At 40.6% G+C, this 14,087-nt stretch overlaps 2 protein-coding genes across 8 annotated transcripts in view; one reads left to right on the top strand and one right to left on the bottom strand.

The window, feature by feature from the left end:
- Positions 1–316: 316 nt before the first annotated feature.
- On the top strand, positions 317–8,661 carry LOC110380035 (F-box only protein 9). The gene is made up of 12 exons (XM_064037764.1): positions 317–335; positions 411–570; positions 1,109–1,264; positions 2,279–2,416; positions 2,998–3,148; positions 3,596–3,747; positions 4,213–4,376; positions 4,800–4,994; positions 5,528–5,663; positions 6,040–6,150; positions 6,858–7,164; positions 7,393–8,661. Exons 2-11 carry the CDS (start codon positions 568–570, stop codon positions 7,053–7,055), a joined length of 1,404 nt encoding a protein of 467 aa, XP_063893834.1. The 5' UTR covers positions 317–335; positions 411–567; the 3' UTR covers positions 7,056–7,164; positions 7,393–8,661.
- Positions 8,662–11,256: 2,595 nt separating this feature from the next.
- Positions 11,257–14,087, bottom strand: part of LOC110380021 (diacylglycerol kinase theta) — a 29,367-nt gene continuing 26,536 nt past the window's right edge. For 5 of the 7 annotated variants that reach the window (XM_049837295.2, XM_049837297.2, XM_049837294.2 and 2 more), the window contains 5 exons: positions 13,752–13,907; positions 13,298–13,454; positions 12,738–12,845; positions 11,554–11,651; positions 11,257–11,444 (listed from right to left, as the gene is read on the bottom strand). In XM_049837295.2, coding sequence (XP_049693252.1) covers positions 11,399–11,444; positions 11,554–11,651; positions 12,738–12,845; positions 13,298–13,454; positions 13,752–13,907 — 565 coding nt within the window. In that variant the 3' untranslated portion in view covers positions 11,257–11,398. Of the gene's footprint in view, positions 11,761–12,737; positions 12,846–13,297; positions 13,455–13,751; positions 13,908–14,087 lie in introns of all 7 variants that reach the window. The other 2 variants (XM_049837298.2, XM_049837296.2) reach the window with 2 other exon arrangements.

Below are 14,087 nucleotides of genomic sequence, written 5' to 3'. Positions count from 1 at the left end.
TTATAACAGTAACAGACCCCTACTTTGGGTTGAACGCATTTTTTTCATGTTGTGCGAGTAAAATTTATTTGAAAGGATTCCACAGTTATTATGATCAAGAATCGATAATCTTATTCATTTAGGCGATTCTGTTGGTTTTGTCAAATCTCGCTTCGCTCACTCGATCTTTGAAAAAAAAAATAAGTAAAGAGGCTGTCAAAATGTGTTCCAGGTTAAATAATCGATCAGTCATATATCTCAATCATATTTGTGTGTAGATTGGGATATTCTCTCTCTTTTATCCGCACATAAATGCTCATTATGCATGCACCTGCTATTCGTCTTTCATCCAAAATGTACGCTATTGTATGTCCAATTCGATTTGATTGTATACTGGAACGCGGAATTGATTTCAATATTTTCGTTTTCAGCGACCTAAAATAGAATAAATACAGTAAATGCGAATGGAGTTTGTCTGAAGCCTGGACTTTGTTTGTAAATGGCTAATACTGTTATCAATATCGCTGTCGAACTGAAAATAAATATCTGTGTTGCATTTAATTGCTGAAAACTTTTATCATATAAAAAATGGTAAGAAATCTGCACATTTAGTTATCCTATGATTTAGTGATCAATTTCGTATAATGTTTAACTTTATCTTAGTAGGGAAATAACTTGATGATAACAAAAGCTTTAATATCCGCAACTTTTGGTCATTGACTGTATTTAATATGCAAATTTTGGTAAATAAATCTGAGCTACACTATTCATATTGTGCGACCTTGACACAATTATCAATTTTTCTGGAGCCTAAAACTGTGTCACCAATACAAAAAAAATACGCAGACATCAGTACCACTCTTCAACCCTCGATTTTAACCCTTCTAACTTTTTTCTTAAATTACGTCGCATATTCTGTGTGGACCAAGCAAAGAAGCTCACCCACACCATAAGTTTAGAGTTCAATTCATGACTGAAATGCAGTTAAATGAAAGTTCATACTTTACACTGTCTAATAAGGTAATATCAGTGCATTTTTCAAACAGAAAAAAGCTTTTTAGATGTGGGAACTCCACACACATTACATGAACTCTATTAAAAATAAACAATTCTTAATTTAAATTATTAGGCATCAGTATCAGCAGCTGCGACTGGTGGAGCCGGTGAGGACTGCGAGGGGGAGGAGCAGGAAGACCCCTCATCAGTGTCCCTAGATGAAGTGCTGGATGTGACTGACTCACTTGATAACATGTCTGTGCAGGATAACACAGTAAACCAATCACAGGTAAGGGAATTACCCTGGTTATGTAGTTTATATTCCTCTTGATAGGTATGTGTACTGTTATTTTAAAACTATATTTTTTTCATATAATAGATGCCCGTACCGGGATAAAAAGTAGCCTATAGCCTTCCTCGATAAATGGGCTATCTAACACTGAAAGAAATTTTCAAATCGAACCAGTAGTTCCTGAGATTAGCGCGTTCAAACAAACAAACTCTTCAGCTTTATAATATTAGTATAGATTGATATGGGAAATACCTACGACATCTATCCGTTATGATGTTACATTTTTCTGTTATGCATTGATGTATCAAAAAATATGTAACAATTGTTGTGCCCTGCCTGTTGCTTGCAATTGCTGAGCTTATTGCTGTGCTTGTAAATAAATTCAAATATTTACATTAAAAAATAATTTTAATATTGGTTCAATAAAGTTGCTGAAAGATAATTTAATAAATACCTACAACTCTGATATCTCATTTGGGTCCATTTATTTTCATGGCATGGCTAAAATGACGGTAGCCCTTATTTATTAATTTATGTAATTAATTGAGAATATATCAAGAGTTTTGCAAGATTTTTGCAAGGCCTCATATTTCAAGATAACCAAATAATGATTTTTATCATTTTAGTTAAACTCAAGGCCAAATGTGCTATTGCACCACATTATGCAATTCATATACTCTGGTAGGTTTCCTATAATAATACGTGAGTGAGGGATATGAAAATGATTTATAACAATACATAAATTATTTTTCTTGTAACATGCTGTTACAACATAGTGTTCACACATATTTACGCCTGTGCAAATAACAATGGATTTTAATAATCAATACTTTGTGAACTGTTGACTATTGTGTAAAGGTATAGGTCTAATCTCTCCAGCTTAGCTTTGAACACATCAGCCTTCTCGATTGTAAAAAAAACAATATGGTATCATTGCTAAAAAAATTGGTCAGCTGTCAACTGCACAAAACATTCAGTACCCCATACAAATGTAACTTTGTTTGTATACAGAATGCCGCTGATGATGAGCTGCAAGCGTTCCGTCAGCAATGGCAACGTGAGCTGGAGGCCAGCTCCACCCCGCAGAGAGAACTGCGCCCCAAGCAGGTGCAGCTGGCTGAACCTGAGGAATGCTCTGATGAGGATAAGGTAGGAAGTGGTAGATTAATGTCATCAATGCACCTGCAATTTCTTGATATACCTAGGGGAGGCATTGGTTCAGCAGTGGGCGGCAACTGGTTTATGTAATGAATTGCTGTTCGTTAGTCTGATTAAAACTCGATAACCGCTGGGCCGATTGAGCTGATTTTGGTTTTAAAATGTTTCTCGTAGTCCAGGGTAGGTCTAAACGGTGAGCAAATAAGGAAAAAAATAAAAAAAAGTATTGTGTCGTGTGTTTGTGACTTACTAAATATGCGTCCAATAATTAGGCGGTACGAAGTTCGCCGGGTCAGCTACTGATTCATATAATCTTCTTGCATATTCCTGAGAAGATCTCGTGAAACTTTAGTGAACCTTTCAATTTACAAACAACTTCTCATGATGGTAAACATAGTCCACTATGATTTGACTGGCCTAGCACTCTCCCAAGCCAAGATTATGCATCCTATGTTGATTTTCCTGACCTGAATCATATGTGTGTTTATTTTATAGCCCGAAACCTACCACCTAGCTACAAATATACCCATGTATGTAGTTTGTCACTCACTCAACGCCATCTCTCTATCTAGGCAAAGAAGTTGTTCCTGAAGGCGGTGGAGTTGGAGCGCTGCGGCAAGCTATACGAAGCTATACAGCACTACAAGCGCGCGATGCAGATACTGCCCGACGTCGAGATGCGCCTGTATGACGAGCTGAGGGCAGAGGCTGATACTCCTGAAGGTAGGGGGTCCTTTTATTTCTTATTGATTGCCCATTCTGGTTATTACGATCTGATTGCTTATTCGGATAGATGAATTGTGTAAAAGTCGATATAGCTAGGAAGAATGTTACTTATCAGGTGACGGCAGATAGAAAATAATGTAGTCAAGAAGAAAACATTGCTGCATTGACCTAATAAAATCGGAATGAGGGCAGGAAGGATGAGATGGGATTGCTAATTTGTCTTTTCTGTTAAAACACTGTCTATGTGGGTTGCCAGTTGCGCCTGTCCCATAACCCCCTATTATGCACATTGGTTTTCCAGTGCCCTTTAGATTAGATTAGAGTCATGATGCTCATGGCCATACGTCTATAATTCTCTTCTTAAAAAATAAAGAATACCGGGCACAAAGAATTAAACTCCTAAAAGTAACTTTGGCTACAAAGCAATCTTTTGATATCCCACAGAAGAAGAATCAGAGACGGAGGAAGCAGCGAGGCCTGACAACGAGCATCCCAGCGATGATGAAGACGCGGTGGAAGGCGAGGACTTGCTGGCCAGGCTGCAGAGGATCGTCGCCAGGAGGGGAGTGCTGTGCGAGCAAGAGTATCCTGCCAAGGTTGGTTGGATAGATTATAGAAGTGGAGATATTCATTGCTTATGTATCCCATAAAGCTATTTTAGTGATGCAGATGTATAAAGTGAGGATGTATTATGTTTTGTATCCCTTTGTACCCTGGCAAACTCCTGTTGTACTACCCCTATTTACTTCCTTATGTACTCTCCCCATGTACTGCGTAGGTACACCCCCTACATACTTCTTTACGTATTTATTTCTTAATACTCCTCTTATTAACTCCCCTATGTAACTTTTTTATGTCCCTTTCCCTGTTTACATTTTACTTGTTACCGTCCCTTACGTATTACACTTATGTTCTTTCTTATATACCTGAATTTAAAGAATGCTAGGACATGTATTTATGTGAATTTTAACCATATCAGATGAATGTGCCCACCTTGGAGGGCCGTAGCTGCCCCTGCTGTCATTAGAGTTAACTTAAACCTATGTTTCCATCACACACAGGGTGGTCACATCTCCTGGCTCCCCTACGAGGTGATCCTAGTGCTGCTCCGCTGGGTGGTGAGCGCGGAGCTGGACGCGGGCTCGCTGGAGCGCGTGGCGGGCGTGTGTCGCGGCCTCTATTGTGCTGCCAGGGAGCCTGATATCTGGCGGAGTTTGTGTGTCAAGTGAGTAGGATGAATCAAAGTTAGTTTTGTAAATAATCCCTAGGTTAGTCGGACTCGGAAGTAACCTAGTGTGTTTCGAAATATAACCCAGTATAATGGTCAGGTCAGGCCTCATGACGTCACGAAGTCGACGGTATATAGTACTGGTGTGCCGCCATTTTGTATTGCAGTGTCAAGAAATTAGCTCAAACACTATTATCACTATGGCGTCAATCAATAACGTATCAGAACGAATCGACAGTATCTTGCCATTGGCACAGTAGTCGGTGGGGCCCACCCAAGAGCATGCAGGCGGGGGACACAGAAGCAAAAATATAATAATTACCTATCGATAGTATGGCATCGATTCAAGACCGGTCAGCAAACTTAGCTAAACACTCACCAAGTTGCAAACCACCATAAAAACATTAATCTCATCACCAGAACATGGGGCATAGAGTGCGGCACTCCCCGAGCTAGCGGCTTCCCCTCGTGGCGACACATGTACGTGTCACGTCCCCGCGTGCAGCTCAACGGCGTCTACATCAGCAAGACCACCTACATCCGCCACGGCGAGAACTCCTTCCAGGACCAGTTCTATAAGCCCTGGTACCTCATCGACTACTATAGGTACCTCAGGTTAGTTGTGTTTTGGTATTTTTAATCTAATGAGATATTTTAAATCCTGCTAAATAATCCTTTTCGATAAATCTGTATTTAAATTCTGAATTTCGGGGATATTTCCATAAATTGCAAATATCTCGGAAACAACAGAACTAGTCTTATACATAAGCGGCTCAATTTGTGGTTCTTAGGTCTTTCTATCAGCTTCTTTTCGGTAAACGTCACACAATACGGAACTAAAAATAGCCCTGTATACAGAGAGAAACGAAACGAGGAAGACGACAGAGTAAAAATAGGTGGTGATCAGTGTAAAAAATATTCTTCACTAACTGCACATTTACAGCCAGTTTCTTCACCAAAGGTTAAAGCCAAAGTAAAAGTCAAGGTAATGTCTAAAGTTAAAGTAACGGTCAAATTCAATTTTTCTATTAGTTTTGCTGTCACTTTAGCCTTGAAAAAACGAATTTGACCGTTACTTTTACTTTAGACATTACTTTAACTTTAACTTTTGATGAAGAAACTGGCCGTTAACCTCCATTTTCTGCCAGGTTCTTCTCGGAAGGCTTGGTGCTGATGTGGACGACGGCGGACGAGCCCGCGAACTGCGTGGCACAGCTGCGCTACCGCCACGCCAAGACCAGCCTCGGCATACTGGCGGGACACTACCGACTTATTGGGGAAAAGGTAACATATTCATAGATTTCTTGTAATGTTCATTGCGGTCTTCTTTGATGTAGGTTCCAGATAAAAAAGTGAGTGTATGGTTTAATTTTATAAAGCTGAAGAGTTTGTTTGTTTGTACTAATTTCAGGAAGTATTCGATTTGAAAAAATATTTCAGTGTTAGGTAGCCTATTTATGGAGGAAGGAATTTCATCCGGGTGCGCAAAGTAGTTCCCTCAAGACGTGGGTGGAAGGTCCAAAATATGATTGTCGTGTCCGCTGCAAGCGTACAAACCTAGTGACCCCTCAAGTTTCAGTGTGTATCTTCTAAAAGTAGAAAGTTATATCTCATAATAGTTACGAAGTGTTTGCTTCTGACCTGAAGGTGCTTATTGCAGGTTGTGATAGTGGTGAAGAAGACGCAGGACAAGAAGAACATACAGATCGCGAACACGCGGTTCCGCTCGCGGCGCAAGGAGGTCGAACAACAAGAACAGACTTACCACATGGTAAGTCATGTGTTTGTTATTTATTGATTTTATCTTATCATTTATGCACCATTTACAGGTTGAAAAGGATAATAATGTTTTTCTTCTTTTTAGATGTTTAGGCAGTACCGTGTATTTTATCCCCCAGATTAGGATACATATAAAAACGGTTCTTTAAAAGAATTTATTTTATAGCCCCTAATGTCCCACTGCTGGGCAAAGGCCCATCTTCATCATCCCCATCTTGCTTTAAAATAAATAAAACTTAATAATATTTTAGGGCGAGCTTCGTTTATAGAACGATTTATCGGGGTAGGAATGCAAATGCCAAATTCTTGATATTTTTTTTAATCGATCCCTCTTGAAACAATTAAACTTGTAATTGAACCTTGCAGTGCAACAAACGATACGTTCTATTTTACCAATGATCTACATAACCGAGTTATAATTTTTGTATGTAGACGACCTTATTGTAACTTTTGGTACTACGTGGTACATCTCGTTCGACTCGTAGTCTTTTATTATATCGCTCGCGCCAAATCCCACTGTCGCGTTTAGGCTACAAACAGTGCTAGCGGCAAGGCTGTCGGGTACATGCCCTGTGGCATCACGCGGCTAATAAAAGCGTAAAAATTCCGATCGGAGGGTGCTACTGGTGACCGCGCCACCAGCACTGTGTAGCAGGCTTTTGAGTGGGACCTTTGTTGACTGTGCTCCCCTCCCCGCAGGAGCTGGAGCTGCGCAACGTGCGCTGTGCTCGCAACGCTTCGCTGTCGTGGCGCCGCTACTCCGTGTGCACGCGCCGCGACCAGTGGACGCAGTTCGAGATCACGCCCGCCAAGTTCCCGCCCTTCGCCTTCAGCCGCGTGCGCAGCTACACCTCCGACTCGCTCGCGCCGCTGCTCACCACGCATGCCTACACCTAGCTAGGTAACTACCCCGCCAAGTTCCCGCCCTTCGCCTTCAGCCGCGTGCGCAGCTACACCTCCGACTCGCTCGCGCCGCTGCTCACCACGCATGCCTACACCTAGCTAGGTAACTACTCCGCCAAGTTCCCGCCCTTCTTGAGACATATTTGGTATCATAGATATGTCTCATTTGTCCTCATTACATTACAGCAAACATTCGCCACCTATTTGTTATTTTTGTACCTTCGCCGCTGACGATAACGACCTACGTCATACCATGTGGACAGTGTCATTCTCATCTCTCATCTCCCTTCAACCATCTCCAAAAGTATTTTTCAATGTTGCTTTTTTTCAGAATTTTATGACAACTGACTGCTGGGAGAGGCCGCCGAGGATTCGTCGGACCTGAGCGAGTGATGTGATACTCACAGCTAACGTCTGCTGCGCTTGCTGGGCTGCTGGTACGCAATAATCATAGATTAATTGATAGACTAAAAGTGAGAAGTAGTAATTGCGTTAACGCTACGAATGACTGGGATTTGTGTGTTATCGTGGGCTTCCTCGAGACTGGATATTACTGACGAAACCTTGGCTAGAATATTGCCGTTTGTAACATATTGAGAAGGGAGTAGTTGCCGAATGTAATGTTTCCATCATCTGTTTGACTGAACCTTTGGATAACCTCGTCTTTGAGAAATTAATAAAAATATTTGAATCTATAGAAGATCAGTACCAACACCCATAGTTTGTTTAGGCTGAGATGTGCCAAGTATACGCTGTACGGATTAGCTCGCGCTTGCTAAGGCGGCTTGCATGATAAAGTTGTCATAGAATAATAATAATACTCTGTGCAAGAGTTCACTAGTGCATCAAAACATTGCCGAATTCAATAATTTACTTGTTGTGTACAAATTGAGAAGTTATCTTTAATAGAATGAGAGAGTCCTGTTCCTTTTCCTTGCAGCCCCCTGATTTAGATGAATTTTATATTTATTTTTGTAAATAGTTATGAAGACATTTTTACTGTAGGCCGATGTTCTGGCAGACGCTTTACGATGTTGTTGTTATATAAATGTGCAATTTAAGAACGCTTATTATAAGTAGTTAAACTTCGCAACTTACACCGCGACCTGTCCGTTATATGTTAGAATCGGGGGCTGTATATAATGGTACTTATTTTTATACTTTTATAATAATTTAACGCTCAAAAGCACTGATGGGTTATATCGAATTGTTGGTTATTTTATTCTTGTTATAGTTTCATTACCCTAGCTATAAATTGTCAATTTAAAAGACGAAAAATTGTTAGTTTTGGATTCCATTTTCAATGTATTTACATACTCACCTTATTGTGTGATATATTGTTAGAAAAAAAAATCTAGAGTCGATAGAAAATAAATGACTGATTATGACCGAATTTGACGTAACTCATAAATAGGTTCTATTGTCTTCGGCTCTGGGTTTATTTTTGAATGACCCTCGTCGTATGAGCAAGAATGTTGTGATTTCTATTGCCTTAGGCTAAGTATTGTAAGTGACCAGTGTTCTTGTCTCAAATGTTACTATATCCTGCTCTTGACGCTAATAAGCATTCTGTGATGTTTGGAGACATTTTATGTATTCAGTGGCGGATTTACAAACTTGCCGCTAGTAGGCCATTCAATTTTTGCCGCCTCTAATGATTGTGAACTTAATGATATTTTTGTCAGTTACTAGATTATTTTTGCAAGCCTCTATGTACCGAAGAGTTTAATGTTAACAAGTTTATATGACAGCGACTTTGAAGCGTAAAACCTCTGTAACTTTTAAACGGCTCAATCGATTTTCATCAAACACTAAAAAAAAACTAAATTGAAATTGGTTCATTCGTTCGGGTGCTATGACGCAGTGGCGACGTAGCACCGGGTGGCACCCGGGGCGGACTACCTATTGTGCAGCCCCCCAAAAAAAAAAACGACAAATGTAAAAAGTTTTCTGTTCCAAAACTTAATAATTTTGTACCAAAACGAGTAAAAAAAAACCGGCGTAAAGTAAAAAAGTCGCGAGCGAAGCGAGCGCGAATTTTTTTATAGTTTTGGTACACAAAATATCTATCCAAACAAGAGTGGATAAAAGGCACTGCTAAGAGAAGAAGCCGCGAGCGTAGCGAGCGCGAAATTTTTGATGTTGGGGACGCAATAATACCTAAAGAAATCAGAAAATAGCCACTGTCAAGTGAAAGGCGCGAGCGCAGCGAGTGCGAAATTTTTTGAGTCTTGGAACACAAAAATACTCAAAGAAGTTTGAAAAAAACCAGTGTAAAGTGAAAAAGCTGAGAGCGCAGCGAGCGCGAAATTTTTCGAGTTTTGGGACACAAAAGTCCTCCACTCTCATAAACAGCTTAGAAATCGTCAGTTTAGAGCGTCAGTTGTTTTTGCTACTTCGGTGCTTTAACTTTTTGTTAGATTGAGGACTCGAAAGAGCGCAGAACAAACCAGGAATTATGAAAGAAGCCGCGAAACCGCGAGCGAAGCGAGCGGATTTTTTATTTTATTTTTATAGAAACGCTATTAGAATATTTTAAAATTCATGATCACGTAAGCAGGTACCTAAGTATATATTACAGTTTATTAATTTTGCGTTTATTAATAGTCTATTTATATATGGATTGTGTACTCATATACTCAATTATAAAAAAAACCTGTAAAAAAAATTGCTAAATTTGCCGCCCCTCTAAATCTGCCGCTCTAGGCACTGGCCTACTTGGCCTATTGGTAAATCCGCCACTGTATGTATTCATTTTGGCAGACTAAGGAAAAAAGCCGTGTAAATAAAATTAAATTCGTCGCCTAAAACTTATTTCAAATTCTCTTCTTCTAAAATAATAGTAGGCCTAAAATTAAGCAAAAATATTCATATTGTTGAAGGTTTAATATAATGAAATACCTGAATATTAATAATATTGGTGTCAGGAGTAACGCCCCGATTGTATATTTAGTACTTGACAACACAGCAACCTATCTTCAATCTATCAACATCTGTATTTAACTGATAAAGTACAAAACGTATATTTTGTAACACTCGAAACTATACCCACTTTAGATAATTCTTTCACTCATCTATTGTAAATATTGTTAAATCTTTTCTAATAGTCTGCTCATTTCGCCTCCTGTTGAGTTGTCGAGCTGTATTCTGCGATCAAAACCCGGCCTTTTTGCTCATTTTGACGTTTGACGTTTACAATGTCAAACTGCGGTTGTTGTCTATGGTTTTAGTCTATGATGGCAGCAGATTTTTTCTGCGTGCAGCTTTTGAACTGGCCCTGTATCTTATGATTAAGTGTTTTTTTTAATATTGAAAATATGAAATGTATTACCATTTGATGTTTTTTTTACATCAGCACTACCTGCCATATTCCTGCCTGTTTTTTATTATATTTAGTATGGTTGAATCTTGAAAATAGGCCAAGATTGATCGCATAATACTGAATTAATCGCTTGCTAATATAATTTAAGCTTTAAGTACACAGTCTTAAAGACTATTGTCCTTTGTTCATGACGTTGAAGTCTAAAGACAGTCATAATAATTGTATGTTTAAGAGAAGTAGTGCTTTGTACTAGTCTTAAGTCTCGGGATGAGATAATAAAATTATTCATTGCAATTTTGGTGTTTCTTTTTCCCCTTTAATGACAGATCATAATGGCCATAGGTCAGCTGTAGCTAAACTTTTCTTATTTTTGAGTCACATAACAGCATAGCATCTCTGTAAATGGTATTCATGACTAGCTGTTTTCTCGTGGTTTCACTCAAGTTCCAAAGGTACTTCTAGTACCCGTCTGCCAACCTTGGACCGAAATTGGACCGTCATCATTTTAGCGTGACAGTATAACATGCATTCAAACTCAATTTTAGAATTTATCATTTTTGATTCGATTGCTATTCAATGGTCTTTAAAATATAGATACTTGAAACCATCATAGTTATCATCTTTAACATGCTCTGAACATGTTCTTAGTGTGGTTTCTTTACATTTGAATTAGGAATTTGTGGTGTGACCTTTGTCTTGGTAATTACTATTTTGGTAATTGAAACAAAGATGGAAGAACAGATTACTTCCCGTTGTTTTGTGACAGTTATATCTATATTGCTTTCTGTATATACTTACTGAATAATCTATGTATGCATTCATCCAGTGAGGATTCGGGGTCCACTGCGTGTGATAAGAAAGAAAAAACTGTACTGTTTATACTTTGTAATATTTTATTTTACACTTTGTTTATTATTGATTATGAGTTTAATTTTTCTAAATAAAACAACTTTTCTATCACCTATAATTTTTATTTTTTTTATAGTTATGTTTATATATTTGGTTGGGTTGTAGTTTATGTACACGACTCGCGGCGACAGAGACAGCGCGGGCGGCTGCGCGAGCGCCCGCACGCGCCCGGCCTGAGCCCCGGGCGGGCGCGCGCGTTAGATCAGGCGCTCGCTGAGCCAGATTCAGGAGTCGCCGGGCCGCTCGCGCAGCTCCGCGCGCTCCGCCCGCTCCGGCCGCTCGGGCCGCTCGGGCGAGCGCGGCATGCTGGGCTCCGTGTTGCGGCGCCGCACCTTGCCGCGCTTCTTCAGCATGGTGGCCTGCGGACGGGGCGCGACTGGCAGCGGCGGGGCGGGGCGCGAGCGGTCAGGTGCCCGCCGCCGACGACGCGCCCGCGGACCCGCGCTTGGTTTTCTTCAGCATGGTCGCCTGCAGCACACGCACGTCACGCGCCGCCCGCACCCCGCACCGCCGCGCCCCCTACGTACACCTGACGGCGCTCTACCGCCCGCTCACTAAACTATGTACAAAGCGAGACTCCAGAGGTTCGACAAGCTAGACGTGCCCAGAGTAGTGTGCGTTGCGTTACCCGCGTGCCGCTGTGGCGTCGCTGTAGTCAGGTGTACGTAGGTGAGGTCCGACCGGTGGCTGACCGGGCTCGAGCCGCGGCGCACGAGTGGCGCACCGCGGCTTGAGAGAACTACTGGTAACATCGGTGCTCAGTGGAGATTCAGTGCTCGGGCGTACGTGACTCGGGACGGTCATTTTAAAAAACAAAGTTTCGCTTGATCAATTGTTTTTGGATAGCAGATAGTATTTTTTTCTATGTGTTTAGTAGCCATATATTCCATTTTTTTTACAAAGACTGAGTCTGGGCCAATCACTAATGAAATCCAAGCTTCTAATTGAACAGGCAAAACTTTTCGATTTATTAAGATAAGTTTAATCCAATATAATTTAAAGAATGTTTTAAAAAAGCTTTAATTGAGCCCTGTTTGGATACAGGCAAGCGAGCACATGCAACACTGACGGACGACAGACGAGAGCTGAGCATCGGAGCACCGCATGTGGAGTGAATGTGGGAGTTTATAGAATATTGCGAAGGTAAAAAATGGTGTAATAATTGATTAAATAATCTTTGAGGTAAAATTTCTCAATCGTACCGTCCCTTTTCAAATGCAGTACATCATGAACCACCATCTATCTGGAACAGTACTGGAACCTTTTTCCGACTTTGCAGACTCGGAAAAACATATTGTCTTCAACAATTACCTAGTGTCTTAAATTCAACTGTATCAACAGCCAAATCGATATATGTACTTTATTTATCGAACAACCCATATTCTAGAAGTTTCGCTCAACCCTCGTGGTGGACAGTAGGTAATGTAGTGCGGTGGTGTAGTTACCTTGAGCGCAGACTTGAGCACCACCACTTCGGACGGCGCGGCCACCCACGGCTCGCCGTCCACCTGCACTGGAATCTCGCTTTTCAGGTTGATTTTGATGTGACCACCCTATACCAAAGATTGCTGTTAGAAACCTATATTTCTACCTATCTTACACATGTATTTACCTGTTTTACGTTTTTGCTGACATATTTACAAATATCTACATTAATCGTAACTATAATAAGCTACTAGAAGTCCTTAGATGTAACAAACTATTCAGATGGCAGATTTTTTAGGCGACTAGATTTGTGGAATTTCTTTGGTAATCGGTTTTTACTTTGGTACAATACTCAATAACATGGTACAATACTCAATAACAAAATAACTAGTAAGTTTTCAACTGAATCTAACCCCGAATATGACCCCGAAGTTATCAATCGAGAATATTTTTCTGCCCCATATAACGACGAATACTTCTTGCCTCATAACCCCTAAACTGGAACGACACTCATTTTCGCGAATTTCCAAAACACCATTAGTTCGTCCTGAAGAGCCCTAAAGAGTCCTAAAGATCATACCTGCGCTATCCGCATGGCACCTCGCAAGCCCGACTGTATCTGGCCGAGGTGCACGACGCCGGTGACGCCCACGATCTCCAGCATGCCGTCCCAGTGGTTGGGCTTGCTGAACTGGTCGTCCTTCTCTGGGCCCCACGGATTGGCACCAGAACCCCAGCTGTGGGGGATATGGTGTTAGTAACTTTGTTATGTTGAGGTAAGTGACTTTTGAGTCTACTGAATTTGTTTGATGTTTGGGCGTGGTTGTTTATGTGCATTTAGCTAAGTTTTGGATAGCAAGGAAACTTTCAGGGTATTTAAAGGTAAGATAATTTCTGAAAACTGAAGTTCCAATGATCTGCTAGACTGATATTTAGTTCTTCTGATGATAAACTGTCAAGGAATATTGTGTTTTTCCACAAGTAGTTTTTACCTATTGTTTGTGTCGTGCTATTTTTAAAAAGGCACTGTTTACCTGAGTATATTTAATATGATGATGCCCTCTAGCTGAGGCAGCTCGACGAGCTTGCCGTCCACCTCGAGGCGGATGGCTTTGTGCAGGTCCTTGCACATCTTGCGCCCCACCATCTTGCGGAGTCCCATCTTCACATACACACCTTTATTACGGAGCCTACAACACAAAGTCACGATGAGTTTTAGTAGAACGTACTTAGCACTGCAAAAGAAATTGCTTTTAAGCTATGTTATGCTACAGATTCGATCTTGGTGTGTCAATTATATATAAGTCAAATACATAGTTTTAGTGGGTGTGAAGAGATGACCTCCCTCATCATTAGATACTATATGTGAC

This window comes from Helicoverpa armigera, chromosome 14 (assembly GCF_030705265.1).
Source record: "Helicoverpa armigera isolate CAAS_96S chromosome 14, ASM3070526v1, whole genome shotgun sequence".
NCBI lineage: Eukaryota > Metazoa > Arthropoda > Insecta > Lepidoptera > Noctuidae > Helicoverpa > Helicoverpa armigera.
Note: the sequence above shows the minus strand (reverse complement) of the source record. Positions and strands in the feature narration are given on the sequence as shown.